The 20,213-nt window shown below is 48.9% G+C and overlaps 1 protein-coding gene across 2 annotated transcripts in view; it reads right to left on the bottom strand.

Annotated features, from left to right (window-relative positions):
• Positions 1–559: 559 nt before the first annotated feature.
• The window catches only part of RXRG (retinoid X receptor gamma), a 37,540-nt gene continuing 17,886 nt past the window's right edge, over positions 560–20,213 (bottom strand). For both annotated transcript variants that reach the window (XM_027895902.1, XM_027895903.1), the window contains exons 2-10: positions 12,326–12,585; positions 9,027–9,171; positions 8,160–8,339; positions 4,953–5,113; positions 4,098–4,227; positions 3,245–3,377; positions 2,394–2,485; positions 1,952–2,057; positions 560–1,224 (exon numbers count right to left, since the gene is read on the bottom strand). In XM_027895902.1, coding sequence (XP_027751703.1) covers positions 1,077–1,224; positions 1,952–2,057; positions 2,394–2,485; positions 3,245–3,377; positions 4,098–4,227; positions 4,953–5,113; positions 8,160–8,339; positions 9,027–9,171; positions 12,326–12,585 — 1,355 coding nt within the window. In that variant the 3' untranslated portion in view covers positions 560–1,076. The remainder of the gene's footprint in view (positions 1,225–1,951; positions 2,058–2,393; positions 2,486–3,244; positions 3,378–4,097; positions 4,228–4,952; positions 5,114–8,159; positions 8,340–9,026; positions 9,172–12,325; positions 12,586–20,213) is intronic.

The raw sequence follows: 20,213 nt of genomic DNA, 5'->3' as shown, positions 1-20,213 counted from the left end.
TTATGAATAATAATACAGACAGTTTCGCTGGGTTCCTGGGAGGACATTTTCCCACCAGGATAAGCTCCGCATATTGAACAAATTAATGTCTTTAACTCGTTTGACTCGGGTTAGCTCGGCTGCAACGGGAAGCTCCAGTGGTGCCATCGGAGCAGGGGAAAGGCCAGGGAGACCTTTGAAGATCGTTTGTTAGAGGGTGTTGAGCTTTCCTTCCCCACAGGTTTCAATTCTGAAACTGCGGAATTATAAATGTGGGGTTTAGGAACCTGTTTCCATTGCAAAAATATGGAAGAAAAAAAACAAAAAAGCCTGAGAACAGGATCCATGAAGCTTCAGGAAAATGTAAGTTATCCATGAGTACAAGGTTTAGGTCAAGCCAAAGTACTTCACCAGGACCAAAATGAAACACCTTGGTACTTTTGTCAGTGGCTGGATGAGCTCAGAAAACAAAACAAACAAACAAAAAAACCCCAACAACAAAAGACCATTAAAAAAACTACTTTTACAATTATTTTAAAAATCCAAATAATTCAAAAAGTTTCTTTATAATATGGTGAAATGAAACATTTTCATTAGAAGATGTAAGTTTCTCCACATCTTCCCTTAGCAGAATTAAGAAGAATCAACACCTGTCCTCTCTTGGCCAGAGGACTGTGCCCATCAGCACAAGCAGTTATATCCCAAGTGACATCCCTGCCCTGATTTGGTCTCTCAGCCCCATCCCAACTGGACCTTTGACCAGGGCACTGCTCTGCCAGCTCCAATCAGTGCCTTGCTCACATTATTTTATTTGTTTTGTTGACTTTTATTGAGAATGAAAAAATAATTTAAAGCAATTATCTGTACAGTGGGGCAAGGGGATGGTTAGCTGGGGAGAGGACCTGTGACCCACCCCTGGAGAGGCCAGGGTAGGGGTTAGAGGGGGTGATTTACAGCTGTACAAAACCACGACAATCCCACCGAGGAGGAGGGGAGGGTGAAGGACATCTCTGGAGCTCTCGCAGTCTCAGAGAAGAAGGGGAGGAAGTTGTGCAGGGACACAGGGGGCCAGGGCTGGCCAGAGAGGGGCCAGACCATCAAGTGACTTGGAGGGGTGTCTCCAGCATCTCCATGAGAAAGGTGTCAATGGGGGTGTCCCCAATCAGCTTGAAGAAGAAGAGGTGCTCCAGGCACTTCAGTCCAATGGACCGCAGCGCCGGCAGACGCAGGAGGAGTTTGGCAAACCTGTAAGATAACAGAGTCAGAGGCATGATGGAGGCACTGGCCACCCTCTCCCACCTGTTTCCAGGCCTGAGCCAGCCCAAGTTCTCCCAAAAAAATGCTTTGGGGCGTTCTCAGTCTTAGATTCTCCTGTGATTTCAAGGTAAGCGTTTGATTCCATACACGTGGAGGGAATATGCATCTTTCCAAAACAGAATAGCGCTTTTAGAACTTAAAAGGAAAAAAAAAAAATTAGATACATCCAGATCCTCCCTCCAAGACTTGAACATCTTAACATCTTGCAAGACTTACACCTCCATGGTGCCATTTAAATCTGTCTTCAAATATCCCCAGACTCCGAGAGGGAGCGCAGCCCCTCAGCAGTGCTGCTGCCAGTCATTGCCTCCCATTTGGAGGCGCAGCTGGAAGGGGGTGCAGCTGGCAGCCCGTTCCCTCTCCCCACCGCTCTCAGCGCTCTGTGGTGACAGCGAGAGCCAAAAATCGCAGAAGATGCTGCGGCCGCATCATTGACTGGCGGCGGTGGGGACAGACCCAGCTGCCTGCGCTTTGAGAACTCGGCCAGCAGAGGGTAGGATTGGATTGGAAAGCAAGAATATTCCATGTCGCCAGCACCCTCAAGGCTCGGGATTAGGGCACTGTGGCTCAGGCAGAGCTAGCACAGACACCCTGCCTCAGGCCTGCTCTTTCCAGGGTGGGTCTGGTACTGCCTGCCTTGCCCGGGGGCACTCACCGCCCTGGCTGCTCGGGGTACTTCTGCTTCGTGTAGGCTTCCAGCGTGGCATAGACCTTCTCCCTCAGTGACTCCACTTCTGAGGGGCTGGACAAACCCTTGGCATCTGGACAAGGGAGAAAATACAAGAGGGGAAGAAATCCCTGCAGAGAGGACCTTCCCACTGCCAGCAGAGTGACTGTGTGGACAGGCAGGAGAGGACTTGGGCTCTCTTTATCATGTACCCAGGGGGTAGGATAAATCCTGGTCAAGTGGAAGGTGTCCCTCTAGGGGAGGGGATTGGAATGAGAAGATTTTAATGTCCCTTCCAAGCCAAACCATTCTAGGATTCTATGAAATTTATCTGCAGTCCTGATGTCACTGTCATGGCCCTCCTGCTTGTGACTTGCCATGGCCCAGAGGGAGTGCACGTCACCTGGCACGGGCCTGGCCTCAGGCTTACCTGGGTTAAACAGGACAATGGCTCGCAGGCAGCCCAGCTCCGACTTATCCATCTGCATGTCTTTCATTTTGGACACCAGCTCTGTCAAAACCCTGCATGTGGGGGACACGGGTGGGCACACGATCAGGGAGGGGTACAGACAGCAAGGCTGGGGGCTGAACAGCATCTGGGACAGGCACTGGGAATACCCCCCAAATTCCTCTCTGTAGGAAGAGGCAGCTCTGAGGGACAGTCATGTCCCACACTGCTGTTCTACATGTGCAAGCAGCATCCAGGGACCTGAGCATCAAATTCACTCCTGTCCTCACTTTGCTCAGCGTGTGGCCTCTATGCTCTGTTTGGACTATGGAGAACAATTTGCACTCACTTGAGGAAAACCACATGGGTTTTCTCCACTTTTTACTGTGCAAAACATGGGCACTGTCCTTACATGTGCTCTTTGTGTAAGAGTGGTAAGTCAGTGTCCTGCCAGATGGGGAGCAGGCGTGGCAGGGACAGTACAGGTGCAGTTGTTACATGGCCAAGTTGGGGTTTAAGGCTTTGCCAGCAAAAGCTCTTTGTGATCAATATTAGATCTAGATACAGCTACAGCCAACTCTTGAGAGAGGAGCATTCCTCCCCCTGCACACCCAACCAGAGATCTGCTTCTGCAGCTGCAAATCCCTTCCCAATGCGCCTTCATCCCATCATTGCTTTTTCAGTCCGTGAAGCATCCCCTCTTCATTCTAAGCCACTTCTGCCCCTAATCACGCCAGTTTGCTCTAGTTCTCACTAAGGATGTTTCCCTTTCAGAGGGGAGGACAGAGCCAGCCTTGCCACCACTGCCAGGGAATGACAAACAGGCCACATACCTGTCAAAGATGGAGCCCACCCCGGCACTGTGGGCACTGCTGCGGTGCACGTGCAAGCCCGTGGCCAGGAGGATGCCGTCCTGCACCGACACGGAGCGATGGGAGAAAGAGGCAATGAGCAGCTCATTCCAGCCTGCAAGAGGAGGTGTGCAGGACACATGAGGCAGTTCAGCCAAAAATCGTGCTCCACGTGGAGCAGGAGAGCTGGTTTCTCCCTGCTGCCTTCAGATTCGCCTCACAGAGAGATGGAATCCCAGGTATCAGTTGCGCCCTTGCCAACACTGCAAGGGGTGGCAAACCCCTTGGAAGCATTTGGACAATGCTCTCAGGCACGTGGTGGGACGTGGGCCTGTGTAGGACAAGGATGATCCCTGTGGATCTCTTCCCACTCAGGATTCTCTAGGATTCTATGACCCTTACTTACCAGCAGCAGGGAAGATTCAGAAATAGGCTCAAAGGGAGGGGAAAAATAATAAAACCAGAAAAGATCTTAGGTTTTCCTTCTAAAAACCTATTCCTAGTTTTACATCATTTTGCACATTGCATGTTAACATGCCTCACTCATGGTAAGATCTGCAGTTACAAGAACTGCATCAACCAGACACATTTTTTGCTCTCCCCCAGTGCTCCATGTGTACATGAAGAGGGGAACAAGCAACAGCTCCCACTGCCCCATCGACAACTTCTGCCAACCACTCACTGTGGCTCAGGATGGGTTGCTTGGCCTGTGATGGCAGGAATGGATCAGCTCAGGATTTCACATTTGCCACCCAGCCTGGCTGGATGGCACAGAGCCCAGAGAAAGGACAGGGGTGCCAGGAATAGCCCCAGAGGCCACAGGTGGAGACCCTACCTGCCCGGAGGAGAATGACTTGGTCTTCCAGTGTCAGGTCAGAGAAGTGGGGGATTCGCTTGGCCCACTCGACGAGTGTGAAGAGCTGCTTGTCAGCTGCGTGGCAGATGTTTGTGACAGGGTCATTTGTCTAATTAAGAGCAATATCAAAAGGAAAAGAACAGAGGGAAAGAGGAGAATTTGTCAATGAAAAATCTCTGCTAATCACTATCTGTGCTGCACACTGTATCGGATTGAGTTAACGATACTCAAAGCCACAAGTAAAAGGATCAAACTGCCAATAATCTCAGCTGTGTGCTGTTGGGAGGAGGAGATATTTGTTACTACTATCCCCTCTACAGCCAGCCAAATCAGCTGGTTGCCGGACTTTTCCGTTTGCTTGCTGCTCTTTGCACAGCAAGTCCTGCATGGCAGGCTGCAGTCCCGCTCCCCAGGGCATACATAAAAGCCATCAAGCAGCCTCTGAACAGGCATGAGCAGCAGTTTTATCAAAACCAGTAAAACCACAGCAGTAAACCTGCTGTGTCCAGCTCCACTCCAATCTTGGGCAAACGGTGTCCAGGGGCATGCAACTGTGGAAACCAGCACAGGGCTCAGACTCTCCAGCATCCAGCCACTGCCCTATCTACTCACTGAAATTAAAGGGAATCGGGAAAAAATGCTCAGAAAATAATGTATAGGCTGTTTTCTAGTTGTCATTCAGAGTAGCTTCAAAAGAAAAATTGTTGGTGATTTTAAGGTGGTGTGAAGCAAAACCCCCTTGCAAAATGCGGGCTGTTCACATGGGGCTCGTCTGTGCAAATCCCACCTCAAAGTCTCTCATCTCACACTGCAAGTGATGTTAGTGCCCCTTACCGAGCTCTCTGTGGTCATGTCACTGTACGCCTCCGTCTTGGGTTCCACTGCCAGCTCAGCTTCCAGGATCCTCTCCACAGGCATGTCCTCGCTGCCGTTGCTCGTGGACTCGGCCTCATTCTCGCTCCGCTCCCTGCTCCTCTGCCTCTCCTCCTGCACAGCTGTGGGACAGAAACACGGCTCTAAATACACAGCAACACTTACCTGCTCACAGTGGGTCCCCTTTCCTCTGGCAGAAGGGATGAGAAAACCCCACAGGAGGGGGAGAACAGAAAATAAATGGATATTTCAGACGTACAACCATTAAAATGGCCGTTCCCACACCAATAACTTTGAGGTTGCTGTAGACCATTAAGCCTCCAGGTTTGACAAAGGTCAATTCACAAAGGTTGTGGTTTCCAAGGCATGAAGCTCCAGAATAGAGAGGAACTGATACCTCCAGGTGGCGGCCTGGACTCAGCTGTCACTGAGTGCTGCAGGAGGCAGGAGGGACCCAGCACTCACACACGGCTTTGCTGTGCTCCCAGCGTGCTTCAAACAGTCCCACAAAAGTCAGAGCATCCAGCAACAGGGCTAGACAGTCCCTCACCCCCAGCTGGATCCACACACACTGCTTGTTTCTCTCCTGAGTGAAATCCTACACAGCCTGACCCAGCCCTGGTGTCACCTCTCCATCTACCACCTCTCCTGCTAATGCTCCCCACTAGAAAGTTCCTAAGCACCTCAGTGTCCCAGCACCTTCTCTCTCTCCTCTCATCTCCATACATTTTCCAAAATATCTACTGACTGAAGGCACAGAATCATGAAATTGTCTCCAGATCTCAGCTGTGAACTCCCAGGGCTGTTGTGTGTGTGTAAGACAGGTCAGTACAGAACATGTGTCTGTTTTATGCCAAGTCTTGGGTGCAACAGAAGTCTTGGATGTACATTTTCATTGGAGAAATATCAAAGGGAAATAAGAAAATCCTGCTTAAAAAAAAAAAAAAAAGAAGTGACCAGCAGGAATCATATTGGTTTAGCTCATTGCTGGGGAGAAATGTCCCAAAACTAGTCCTGCTATCATCACTCCCCTGTGTGAGTAGGAGCCCAAAGTGCCTTGCATCAGCCTTGCCTTATCCTGGCTTGCTCTAGGGTGCTTTAAGGGAAGGGCCAAATCATGGGAGGTTCCTCAGCACTCGTGACAGCTTTTCAATGCTCAGCACTTCCCTGTGTGCCTTCCAGCTGGGAGAATGCTTCCCAGCACTGCCCAGCTGCTGGGGAACTGGCAGCACCCAAGGAGATGGATCAGTGGGGCATCCAGTTTGGTGCTTGGGGAGGGAGGGCAACACAGGACATGTATGTCCCAGCCAGCTGGGGGATATGTTTGTCCTCTTTAGGGTAATAGATATGAAGAAGCCATGGAAGTGCTTCTAAAATCACCAAATCTTAGTGGAAGAAAGAACATGGCAAGGAAATACCAGTCTCATCACTCAGCCTCTGAACTCAGGCTGCAATCTGTCCCCAGTTTCTGCAGCTCCCAAAAAGCCCCTGTGATTGTTGCAGCCAAACTCCCACAGTATCCATCAAGATCCTGGGGTTGAAATTTTCACTCTCAGCAAAGGGAAGCTGCGTTGACACCCTGGTTCTCTGAACCATTTTGCACTCAGCTGGAAGGGAGAGCTATGCCTTGGGATTAGGTTTTTGATTCCAGCTTGGCATTTCACAGTCCCCCACTGCCCTAAGTGCTTGAGGCAGCACAGCTTTGATGCTGCTACAGGAACAAGGTGAGGCTCAGCTCATGTCCAGTGTTACGGGTACTTCCCCAGGCTCTGCCCTGGACAGTCTAAGCTCCTGCACAGGGAGCAGCTTGCATGTTCTACAGGGGGACACAAGGCCTCCAAAATGGACAGCTACACTGCCTGCTAACACTCAACCCTGGAGGCAGCACAATTATTTTACCTTGGAAAATATGAGCTTAAATGCTCTGCTTGTTTTCACTCCCTAACCTGGTATCTGTTGGTATAATCTGGGAGACAATCCAGTCCAGCAGTCCTTGCTCCACCCAGGAGGGAGAGCAAGCTGCAGGGGACAGAGGTGGGCAGATAAACAGCCATGCAGTTGGGACTGCCTTTCCCTGCAGCAGAGACTCACATGGTGGCTTTTACAAAGACCTTCATACTCTCCAGAGCTGGGTGGGAGAGAGGCAGGGTTTACAGGACCCACTGCAGACACACGTCATCCTCAGCAGCTCTTGGAGGTTTCCTTAAAGTCAAAAGACTTTTTCCTACAAAGTCCAATTGCCTCTGGTCGGATCCTTGCTCCAAACTAAACCTTTTAAGTGGTTTGGACCAGAAACAGTTCTTTGGGGATTGCAGTGAGTGTGTGGAATATGGGAGAGACTCCATGAATTTGCTTTCCATGCAGCTCTCTCCTGCAGCACAAGAACACTGCACGACGTGAGCTGTTCCAGAGTTCATCTCCAAAGGTGAGGTTGAGTGGAAATGACAAAGAACTATAAAATAAGAGGTAGAAATAAATCATTCGCCCTTATCTTCCAGTACAAGAACGAGGTGGTGACAAATGAAGTCAGCAAATCAAAAACAAATAAAGGAGTGTGCTTTTCACACAGTGGGCTGTGTGAAGACAAGAAGGCTGCAGGACCCCTCATTGCCAGGTGCTGTCCACAGCGAAGGCTTAGAGAGGCCAAGGCAGCCAGCCCATTAAAGCCCATAAAAGAAAACTTGTGTCAACATCAGTTATTAGGTTCAATAGTCACCAGTATGTGTGTTTAGGTAGGAAGAAAAATACAGTGTAATAGCTTTTCCATCAGTCTCTTCCCTTATTAGCCCCTCTTTCCTTATTAGGAAAAATTTCTTCATGGAACAGGTTGTCAAACACTGGAACAGGCTGCTCAGGGAAGTGGCTGAGCCACCACCTCTGGAGGTATTTAAAAAAATGTTTAGATGTGGCACTTAGGGACATGGTTTACTGGTGGACACTGCAGTGCTGGTTTAACAGTTGGACTTGATCTTAAAAACCTTTTCCAACCTGAACGATTCTATGGTTCTTGTTTCCTTTTTGTAACAAGGTCAACAACAAACACCCTAAAGCTGTCAGTGTGGGTTTTTAGAATGCACCAGCCTTGGAGGGCCACCAAGAGCCAGATTTACCCTAATGAATGCAAGGAAAATTTCTACAAGCCCATTCCTTGCACCAGTCCCCTCATACCTTCCCTCTTCATCCCCATGGCGAGGCACTTCTGATAGCGGCAGTACTGGCAGCGGTTGCGTTGGCGCTTGTCTATGAGACAGTCCTTGTTGTCCCGGCAAGTGTAAATCAGGTCCTTACGGATTGTCCTCTTGAAGAAGCCTTTGCAGCCCTCACAGCTGTACACCCCATAGTGCTTCCCTGGGGAAGGAAGGAGAGGCCATCAATGGGCAAGCAGGTATTTGGCTTTCCTTCCACAGTGGAGGAGCTCGAACCAACCCCAAAAGTGAAAAAAACCTGACTGCAGGGTATCACCTTAACAGGCCTGAGTTGGCTTCACTGGCTCTCAGCAGCAATAATGACCAGCAGCAGTCAAACTATAGGACCACTGCTTTCCTGTGGTAAGGAGGGACTGCATCCCAGTGGAATGATGTGGAGCATTTAGCTGCAGTGCAAGTGCAGAACAGCCATAGACAGCAAATGGGGCACACTGCTATGGAGGGGTTTACAAGGCACACCAGGCTGCAGGTCACTGGGGTAGGAGAGAAAGCCCAGACACAGCCAAAACCCAGCTAACACAAAGCACAGGCAATGAGAACAGAGATTTGATATATTTGCCATTCATAAACAGGGGCAAAATGTAAAATGAGATTATGCACATAAGGGAGAAGAGCACGGCTTTTAGGTTTGCTCTCTTTTGGGTACAGTGCAGCTATTCTGCAAGACAGACATCCTGCCCTTGGGTAAGCCAGACTCAGCTACAAACCCTGCAATGCCAGTTTGGCCCCAGTGAGCCTCCTCATTGTTCATTCCTGCACAAGCCTTGCTTCAGAGCATCAGGGGAGTTCTCACTGCACAAAGCCTTCTCCAAGAAAGAACACCTCCTACCTGAGGACCTGTCCCCACAGATGGCACAGATGTGTTTGGCTAAGGATCCTGGACTTGTAGATGGATAATTCATGTTCCCAATCCCTGGGAGACCCGGCAAGGGCTTGACATCCTCTGAGTTGCTGACATTGTTCAGGACATTGAGCTGCAGAAGCAGAAAGCACAAGACAGGTTAGAGGGTCAAGACTCATATCTCGATGAAGCCATCCCCAAATGGAGCTGACCCCTCCCTTGCTGCTCCTACTGAGCCTGTCCCACAGGCTTATCCCCAGCAGCTCCATGGGGCTGCCATGGGTAGACAGACATCCTCTGGTGAATCCAGATGGAGGGGTTTGAGCAGTTGCCTGGTAGCAGACATCGCCTCTCACCATGGCCTGATGCTGTAACCAAAGCCAGGACTAAGCAGAGCTGGAAAAGGGCAGGCAGCAGCCTCAGCTGCTCAGTTACAGCCTCCAAGCAACAATGCTGGTGGGATCCTCCTGCCTGCTGCATTAGAGGATGCTGATCACTGGCTGCTTGCAGCCTCAGGCACTAACAGCTTAGTAAGGAAGAGCTTTGCAGCCAGGCAGTTTGTTGCAATTAAACTTGCACTGGTGTTCAAGGGAAAATGTAATGGTGTTTAAAAAAGAAGTAACAAATTTAAGTGGGTTAGCTTTCCTGCTTTGTGACATACAAATCTGCATGTACACATGAAAACATGGCTTTTTGGTCACTCCTTGGGTTCCCGAATCCTTGCCAAAGGGAGAAGATTTGGGGTTGCCAGACTAAAAAAAAAACAAAACAAACCAAGCAAACAAACAAACCCACAAACAAACAAAAAATAACCCAACAGGGATTGGGCTGAGCATCTAAAAGTCAGTTGCAAAGGACCCAGAGCCCCCAGGCGAGATCCCCAGGAGCTGCTCGTGGCTGCTGAAGTTAAAGGTTACAAACCGACATCGATTAGAGACCAAAGCCTGATGTTGCCCAGGGCTTCGTTTTATTGCTGTTTGCTTTGGAGCCGCTGCCGGCAGGGCAGGGAGGATTAAGGGCCACTGAGCACGTCTTGTCAAAAGCTGTCTGGGTAGGGCAATGTCTCTCCAAACCCACTATCAAATCGTCTTTCCCATTGTCAAGCGCTGAGGGCTGGGGGTGGTAGTTTCGTTGTTGAGTTTGTTTCTAACACTCATCCCAATTTATCAGCTAAAATTCTTCTTCCCAGCAAGAGGGCAGAGGCGGGGAGAGAAAACAAGGCTTTGGATGAAGAGCCAGCTACCGCCTTCCTTACAGTCTCCATAACATCTAAACCACTAGATTTCATGCATGTTGCTGCAAGTTCTCCATTTGCTCCAAGAAATTGCTCATTTCCCACGGAAAAAAATATAATAAATTCCACAGGAAATTTCAGTAAAGAGCAAGAGGGGTTCATACCACTGGGATTTTTGGACCTGTCGTTAGAAAAATAGAAAGGTGAAGCCTGTTTTCGTTTTCCCTCACCACTGTCCCTTCATTTTCAAAGCTTCAAAGATCTGGTAACATGGAAAATACAAATTAACCAGAAAAAAATAGGCTCCAGGTTGTTTTGCTTCACAGGAAAATAAAAATGCATTGGGAAAAATTGCCCAGAGGAACAGAGGTTCACTCTCCCCGGCAGAGACTCAAACCAGACACTGACAGCTGTAAATCCTTACACTTCAAAATCTGGCCCAATGAAAAGACAAATAAATCCCTTTCCTCCCCACAAGTGTCCAGCCACCTTTTTTTATCTAGTAAACATCATCCTGGCAAGATGCTGAACCAGGAGGAACTTTTCATGGTTTAAAATGTTACTCAGAGCTCAGGTACCATCTTCCTCTCTGTCTGCACTTTGAGACAATAAAAGGGAGAGAGGGTGTGTAGGAGGGGGACACACAGGGCAGTTTTAGCCATCAGTGTCCTCAGAGCTTGACTCCTGCAGGTTAAGTGCAATCATGTATGATATCTGGGACAACTGCTTGAACCCAAATCCATTAGCTGCCTCCCTGCTGAATCCCCAAGGCCCAGCTGTCTCCTTGCATTAGAGGCAACACAAATGAAACCCTCTCCTCGGATCTGGGAACCTGGCGTAGTGCCCAGGCTGGGGAAACCACTTCCCAGAGCATCTCCAACCCCAAGGAAAAGGGTTCCAAGCAGCCAATACTGGCATCAATTCCACAGGCACAAAGGGCCTGCCCTGGATGCTGTGGGTACAGATATTGTCAGGTTGATGGGGAACAGTCAGGTGGCGCCAGGGGAAGAAGGATGCCCAGCATGCCCACTGCAGATAGCCCAGACCCACACAGGAGTTGAGGGTGCTGGGGAAAGGTAAGACAAACATGCCAAACTGTGCTTATATTCCCTCAGAGCTCTTCAGGTCCTCCCCACACCATCCTCTCCCAGCCTTCCAGGTGCTAGGAAGAGCTTCAGACAGACTGAGGAACAGCAGCAAATATGGGGCAGAAAGGGATGAGGGATGTCACCTTGCTGCTTCTTCAGCAGGAGCCATGAGGCTCTTGAGCACTTCCTACCTTCAGGTCCCACTGATAAAACACAAATTCAAAGGCAGAATTTTCCCTCAGATCTGGACTCCCAGAACATTTCAGCACTCCATTAAAATTCCACAGTACCACCCTGGTCCCAGTCATGCTGGAGGTAATGCCAGGCTCTTGGAGAAGCACATCTCTGCCCCACAGAGCCACCTTGGGAGGTTCCCAGCCTATCCATGGCTCTGGGGAGGCACCAGCCCTAATTTCTGGTTCTGCTCCTCTCTGGAGGGGAAACCTCAGCACCCACGTGAGCACAGGCAGTAAGGATGGAAGCGCTTCATTTTCCTTCAGGCCAAGTTTATATGCAACACAGAGTAGGTGGCTGGCATTTAGCACTAACATTTTTCTCTTACTAAAAAATTCTGTCTCCTTTCCAAATAATGAAATGAAGCAGATATCCTTTTGCAGGAAGAAAGGGAGGGAATGCTTCACATGCTGCAGCCCTTGGCTATCCTATTTCCACACGCAGTAATGATGCACCCTGCCACAGATGCACCCACAGTGAGGACAGACCTGAAAATCAGCTTTCTGTCCTTACCATGTAGAGTATTTTGACACATATACAGGTGTCCTCCCTGTGTCTGTGCCGGGGGATTTATGCAGAAAGATTCACGTGCTGGAAATTGTTCTTTACAGCCGATCTCCCTGAGTGGCCAAAACACTCTGGACTCCCCACCAGCCACCTGCTCTCAGGTTTTGGGACTTTACCCGCCCTGAACACCGAACTGCAGGAAGCAAGGGTGTACATCTGCCCACCTGTGGACTGGCGTGTGTCACAAAGTTCATGCCCGGGGCTGAGGACAGAGCGACGGGGTGTGAGCCGATGGAGGACGCGATGACCCTGTAGGGAGAGCCCAGCGCGTTCACCGGAGAGCTGATTGCGTTCATGGGCGACGGCAGCGCCCGGGCGGCGTTCGCAGGGGCCTCGAGGTAGCTGTGGTGCCCGTCCACTGAACTTCCCGTGGAAAGGCTTGATGACAGGCTCACAGATGTGGAGCTGGCATGCACAGGGGAATCTACAGGGAGAAGCAGAAAGATTAAACACAGGATGAGTGCAGCTGACCAGAGAGTATCAGCTGCCCAGCCGTCGTCGTGTCAGCTTATATGCTGGCCAAGGCTCAAAGCCATGCAAACATGCCTTATGCTATAAAGGGAAAAGAAAAGAAAGTTGGTTATAGTAGGGGAAATAGTGTTACACACAGCAACAAAACCTAATTTTCAGGCAGTGCTTAATAGCCAAATATTCCTTCCCTGCTTTGTTGCCTCAGCAGACTTGGAAGAAGGCACCGCCTGCCCGCCTCAGGCTGAGTTTCTCTGAACTTTTCTCTAAACTATTCTCTGAGGTCCCATTTCCTTTGTCCAAGCCAGCTCTAGAGACAGCACACATCTGAAACCATGAAATCCCCACCGACCAGGCTGGAAACTCCAAATGCTCCTACGTCTTGTGAAGCACCTTTGCTCCCTGCAATGGCTCTGGCATCGCACTCAGCAGGCTCTTCCCATGGCTCAGCTCTTCCCCTTCCCACACACTTACATCACCACTGCGCTATTCAAAATGTTCCTCCCGCTCCCAAAGCTTGATGTCAGCATCTCCAATCGGAGCTGGAGCAACACAGGACAGAAACTGCCCGTGATATAGTAGAAATGTGGATTTACAGGACAAGGCACCCACCAAATATTTTGTCCATTATCTTTCCTCAGTTATACAAGACAGAGCAGAGGCTCTGGCCACACACACATGGGTGGGCAAACAGTCTCACAGGCACGAGGAGAGACAGTTTCCTCCTTCCACACTAAAGAGCTGCAATTCATATCACCAAGCTGAGCCTCACATGAGGTTCATGAGATCAATGTGCCCCTGAGCCCCTCCAAGGAAGAAGTGGCATAGAAAAGCAACATAATCTCGGCCACTGACACTTCTCTCTAGGCCAGACACCTCACCTGAGGCCTAAATACTGTCTTCTATAAGGTCAGTCTCAAATATTCAGAGGATATCTGGGCATCAAATGCCCACTAGTCCTGATGGGTTATGTATGTGGCTGCATTTTAAGGATTTACATGACCTTTTCTCCCTCCCCTAGAATTTACCAACCCCACTTAGCATTAGCTGTCATTAACATTTCCATGAACCATTATTTCTCTGATGGTTTTTCAACACAGGAGTTCATTCCCTGGAGTAGCAAGGCAAAGATGTTGTGTGGGAAGGTCACACCGTTGGTTTTCCACGGCTGGCACAGAAGATGTTTGCTCCCATCGCATTTGCAAGTAAGGCAGCACTTTGGTGTTTTGTTTGTTTGTGGTTTTTCCCCTCCTTTTAACATTACTGCAAAGTTATTTACGTGACAGTGTTTGTTATTCTACCTGAAGTAACAATCAAATCTGATTCAAAGGGAAGATGCACAATAAAGACGGGAAAAGGTCAGCTTGCTGAATAACATTAAAGACATTTGTCAGAGTCAAGGAGGACTCGATCCACCGTTATCAACCCACTTCAGACTTAATTCTGCAGAGGGAGGGGGAGAAAAGGTCTTTGTCAATTCTTGCTTTGGCTTTTTGGATCAATTCTCCCAGTGGGAAAGCGATGTGCAGCAAGAGGAAGTCGGCTTAATGACAAAAGCAGAAGCCTTGGAGGCAGCAAGGCGGTCTGGAGGCAGGGCCAGGGCTCCTGCCTGCTGCCACAGAGTCACCCCACATCCCCCTGCCACCATCATGGAGACATGCAGCCTGTTTTCTGTTGGTAGACAGCAAAATCCCAACCTTGGAATGGCTTCCAAGCGCAAAAGCCTTTCACTCCAGAGACAGCTGCCAGGGTGTTTTTAGGAATGGGCAGAAGATGTGCTGTTTGCCTGCCCCCCCTTTACCTAAACAAGCACTCAGCTCACAGAGGCACCTCAGACGTTTCCTGGGGCTTAAAAGGACCATCCTGACTTGTGCCATTATCAGCTTCAGAGAAAAGCGAATGCATTTTTCATCACCTGTGAGTAGTCTGGTACCATAACACGCAGTCCTCCCCAACATCTGCAGCACAGGCTTAGAAAGAATTTGTTTTTATGCCTCTTTAAATCACTAGATAAACAACATTGCCTTTGAGGATTCTCCAGCTTGGAAAATAAGTCATTGAAGGGGAGATTGGGCAGAAGTCTATCATACCGGGACAGCTAAGGAGAAGAATGATTCTTCATCCTTTTCCATTAACACAGAAAAGGGCATATTTTGAAAGTATCACGCAGAAGATTTGAACCAATAAGAAAAGACTCCCAGGAGAGTTATTCAACTGTTTGCATTTATGCCAGACTTTACAGAATTGCTGTCACTCCGAAGTTTCTGCATTGGAGCAGCTTCAAGTCTCATAAGGACCAAGAGCAAGGCTTTCATCCAAGGACACTGCTGGCCAGGGCAAGCCCCACTGTGTGCTTGTGCCAGTGCCACGGGGCAACTGTTCAAGGGCTATGTCCAGGGGGATTCCCTAGTCCCCAAGATGGGATCAAAGGTCAAAGCCAGGAAGCCTGGAGGGCTTGTCTGCCTCTCTTGCCCCAGCAATGAGACATCAAAGAGGAAGCGTGAACGCATGAAGGAGTGTTTGCTGGTGATGATAAACAGATAAATGAAAATACGAAAATATCTCCTAGAGAGCATAGAGGTGTAAAAGCCAGGCTCTGCCAGGGCCCGATGACACAAACCAGAGTTAAAATGTTTGCTTCCAGAGTGCCTCACCTCACTGTCCTGACAAGGCTCTGACAAACCCATTGGTCAAAGCCATCAGTATTAACTTTCCACTTACCAATGAACAACTTTATCCTTCTGTTATAAATTGTAATACAAACCCCAGTTAGAAAAGGAGAACAACAACAACAACAACAACAAAAGGCCACAAACAACAAAAAACTTTCACTTTCTGGTCCCTTCCTGGGATAAATTTGCCAAGTCAGTCCCGAGGGAAGCAAAAAATACATTCTCCTGCACCTGGGGAAAACTGTCCTCTCAACTTCCCATTTTCAGGCTGGAATGTTCCAAGAGGGATAAAAGAAGTGACTGTTACCATGAGAGGAACAATTTGTATGGCTGAAAGAAGGTGTGCAGGAAAAGTCATGCCAAAGCATCCTTGACACTGGGATTACTTACTCCCTGAGCTGAGCACCACCAAACTCGTTTCAGTTCAAAGAAGCCAGGGAGGGTTGGACAATGCAGGCAGCTGAGATTGCAAGTCTGATTCATTTTGAAAGAAAATAATTCAACTAAATCATCTGCAGGAAAACATGATGGTCTGTGTCCCACATCTCCCAACAAAAAGCACCCAGAAAGGTCTTGGGTTCACCGGGATGGAATGGCTTTTCTCAAGGTATTTTCTCCCATCACTTGGGAGACAGACAGACGGCAGTAGAGCTGGGCCAGAGAGGAGCTGCCAGAGGGAAGCAGAGGGACAGAGCAGGGTGGACTGGGGAGACAGGACTCAGTCCTGCACACCAGCTACGGCGGGCTCTGCCTCTCCAGCAGCATTGGGCACAGGTGACATTTACACAGGCCGCGGTCCGTCTGTCAGGTAATGTGAGGTGACAGGCGGTGCCGGGCAGCCACGACTGCGGCGGGGCCCCGCGGAGCACAGGGCAGCCAGCCCTGCGTCGGGGGGCCAGGGCTCCGTGGCTGCACAGCCCCTGCCCACGGGCACCAAATGCACCTCCCAGACTGGCCAGGGCCCCCACGCCAGCTGGGCAAGGCCAGCTGAGAGCCTGCATCAAGCATCAGGGATTGCTGCTGCTTTTAACCACCTACTCCAGATTCAAGATCAGCTTATTTCTGATCCACAAGTGGGGCTGTTTGTGTCTTTCTCCTCTGTTTTCCTCTTCCATATTAATGCTTGGACAGGTAGTTGAAGACAGGTTCAGGGAAGACGGATACTGTTTATTTCTCTGTTGGAGGAGCAGGGGAAGAGAGGACAGGAGGATTGTGTGGGTTCTCCAGTGCATCCGCTGCAAACACACCGAGTGTCCAGAGAACCTGGTGCCTCAATCAGCTGTCTGCAAGCTCTCTCATACAGAAACACACACACACTCCAGCCTTCTCCTTGTAGGAAGTAAAGCCTAAAAAGAAGGAACTTGCTTCCGGGTGCTTCACTCTTTCAAATTGCAAATTATCGCATCACTTGTGGCAGAGAGCAGCTGGAAGTGGGCACTCACACAGACACAACATTCACCCTGTTGCTTCAGTATTCAGAATAAGGATCACATCCCATGTCAGCATAGACAACTCCGCTGACATTAGAAGATATAAAGAAGAAAGACCCCAAAAAGCAATCAGTTCTCTGCTTTTTGAAAACAGTGCCCTTGAAGACATAAGCAACAGCGTTACACTCACCCACCGGCCACTGAAGAGGAGCAAGGACACAAAGATTTGATACTGCACTTCCAGCTGCGTTTCATCTCCAGCTTAGCAAACTCCTAGTCCAGAGATAGTAAACGTGCATGAATAGCCTCAAACACCATCTACATCACAGCTGATGTGTGGGTGTCCAACAGATGCACATGCAGAGCACAAAACTCCAGGTCCACCACATGAGTGCTAAACAGACAGGTCTGGGCTAACACAGCTAAACTGAACCAGTGTTCAGTAGCTCCGTGTTCAATAGATAAAGCCACCTCAGACACCTCTGTGCAGCAAGCACTTCACAGGTAATGTTGGGACAGGCATGGAAGCAGAGACTCCTCTACTGCAAGAGTGCACAAATACCTTGGCAAAGGAAGGAGGAAGAGAAGCATCCAAGATGCAACCAACAAAGCTGTCTTGATTTTTAAACAAATAATGGCAGGAAACCCCAGTCTCAGCAACTACATGGAACGTGGAATGACAGTGCAGAGACCAGAAATGCCCAAGCACTTCATACACTGTCTATTTAACCAACACAGGTAATAAGTTTGTTTTGGTTAATGCCCCTTCAGCTCTCCAGCAAAGCCTTGAGAGAAGAAATACCCATGTTAAACACTGGGGTCTTCCTTCAACTAAGGCCCAAAGCAATCCTTGGAGCTCCCTGGTAAGCCTAGAGATGATGAGGATACTTTAAACATTCACAGCTTTGTTTTTTGCATCAGAGAGAATCGAAAGCTGGAAGCCTTTAAATAATGAAAAAAACCCCAGTTATGCTCCTGGGGCCTCAGATACAGGCAGAAAAGGTTCATTTCACTGGCACAAACATTTAAAGGTGTGAGTCGCCCTGCCTGACACATGACTTTGCAGATACTTCATCCTCCGCAGATCAGAAAGCACCAAGAAGTGGGAAGAGACATGCAGAGAAGGGCTGATTTCAGTATAGGAACATAGGGGTATGTGGGAGGTACAGCTTGGCAGGCAAGTCGTCCTTGGGCATGACCTTCAAGGGGAAATACCTGTGAGAAACACTCCTGAGATGATGCAGTTACGTAGCAGGGTACCCACATTAACTGCAATCAGGCAAAGTTTTGCTGCTGTGACTGCAGAAGTAGATTTTGTTTAATACACAAAGACAAACTGAAAAACTATTCCCTTTCTGGTGATATTTTTAACTGTCCAAGCAGATTCCCACAGACAGCACAGATTGCCATGCTAATATCCTACAGAAAGGTTGGTGGTAATGCCTTGCTTTTAAGGTCCAGTAACCTCTGTACTTCCATCTTCCCATTCAACTCTGAATCAATAAATAATGCAGCCTACCCCAACATCAAGGAGAAAAACTTTCTGGAGGTTTGCTGGCACCTATGTGAGCAGGGGCTTCTCCAACAGGGACCTGCACAGGGCAGCAGAAAGTTTCTTTCAGCTCCCTGGGTGGTGGAAAGAGGTGCTCCTGCACCTCTTTGATAATGCTCCTGTGCTTCCCTTGCAAACAGGGACCATCCAAACCACGGCCACAAGAAGCCCTCTGTCCTGTCCAAATGTCCTTGGACATATTAAGCTATTGACCCACTGTCCAATTTCAGTCAAATCAGGCCAAGACCTCAAAATAGCATCTGCTGCTGAGCCTGCACCAGGGCAAAGACTCCTTTAGCAACTGCACATCAGGTAATTAAAAAAGAACTGCAGGCCAGATTTACTCACTCTAACAAGGTATCACAACCCCTTGGTGACCACAGTAACACACAAGAGTTGGATAAAGTTTCTTATCTCCAAAAAAAGAGAAAGTTGTGGAATTTAAGGCCTAAAGGGTTTTTCATGATTGCTTGGTAAGATTTCCCACTTGGCCAGCAGCCACCAGGAAAAAAAAAAATGCACAAATCCCTACAGTTGTCTTTAAACTCCTGGAAAGGCTACAGGTCCCCATCAGAAAGAGTCCCACTGGCTGCAGGCTCTGTGGCTGCCCCAGGCAACTGAAAACAAGTGTCTCCTGCTTTAAAAAATAAATAAAAAAAAAAATCAAAACAAAATCTGCATTCTCCTAGCTGCAGGAGTTGCCCAGTCACTGGATTTTCTCACACCTTCGCTGAGTCAAAGAGCCCTCTTCCATCTCTGCATCCACGGTTATAGGAACGGACACAGCAAGCTATGACGTGCAGGAAAAAAGCATCCTGCAGCTCACAAAACCTGGGACCATCACACGTGAAAAAGGTGCCAGCCAGCCAGGCAGCAGCCCCACTCCAGGCACAATCTGGGTTTTCCTCTCCCTATCCCCCAAACGACCCGGCCTAACCCCGCTTTGCTTGGGAGAGCTGACAAGATCGCAGCCGGAGGTGGTGTGGCCACAGGCCAAGTTACATGAGTACTAATAAAAGAGACTTTGTGGAGGAGCCAAGTTAGTTCTTGTCCCCAACCAACTGTGCCAGAGAGTGCTCAGAGAGAGAGGACAGCCAGCACAGCATCTTTCCTTGCCCTGGGAGCTGGGCTTTGGGTGAAATGCATCCTTCTGGAGAATAAAAACACATTTTGAAGCCCTTTCTTTGCTCCTATAGCTCAGCCTAGAGCACATCTCCTGCTTTAGATGTTTAAGGGTGACTCATCCGAACACCTTCCCTGCTACAAACTCATCTGCAACATCTTAGAGTCTGAGTGTCCTTTTCACATCACAAATCATGTGCTTATGACCAATCTGTATATGTACTTTCTCAGACAAATTTGGTGGCATTACTCAGGCAGCTAAAGTCAAAGTGTTATACACACGCCATTGAAAACATGTACTTTATTTCTAACTTAAATGCAGATTAAATTAAGGTAAAGCATATGTAACAGCCACTTGACTGCAAAGAAAAAGGAAGCGAGTACGTGTTTTGCGGTTTTTTGCTTTTTTCTTCCCGTTACGCTCAAAATCAAGCCCAGAATTTCAGGTAATCTGAAATGCACTAAGATCTAGACATGCCAAACAGCAGCAGCCACTTCACCTTAAGTCTGCCCTCCAGCAACACAGTGCAAGAACAATGAATGTTACAAGCTGACAGCCCAGCTGGACACTACCCTTTTCCACCACCCTGATGTCCCACTTCATGCAGGCTCAGGAAGAGTTTCAAAGCTATTTTAAAGGAGGATGGAGTAACAAGGACCACAAACATATTTCAGGCCTGATGGAGATGCAGGTTGCCTGCACAGGCTTTGTGGTGAGGATCCCAAGGATCCCAAGCTGCCACACATCCCCTCCCTCCGTGATCACCTTGCTCTCTCCTGCTTCATCCCTCCCAAAGCCTGAGTGCCC

Source organism: Empidonax traillii, unplaced genomic scaffold (assembly GCF_003031625.1).
Source record: "Empidonax traillii isolate 1590-97213 ecotype Southwest subspecies unplaced genomic scaffold, ASM303162v1 scaffold474:size1423191, whole genome shotgun sequence".
Taxonomy (NCBI): domain Eukaryota; kingdom Metazoa; phylum Chordata; class Aves; order Passeriformes; family Tyrannidae; genus Empidonax; species Empidonax traillii.
The sequence above is the reverse complement of the archived record's forward strand: the minus strand, read 5'-3'. Positions and strand labels throughout refer to the sequence as shown.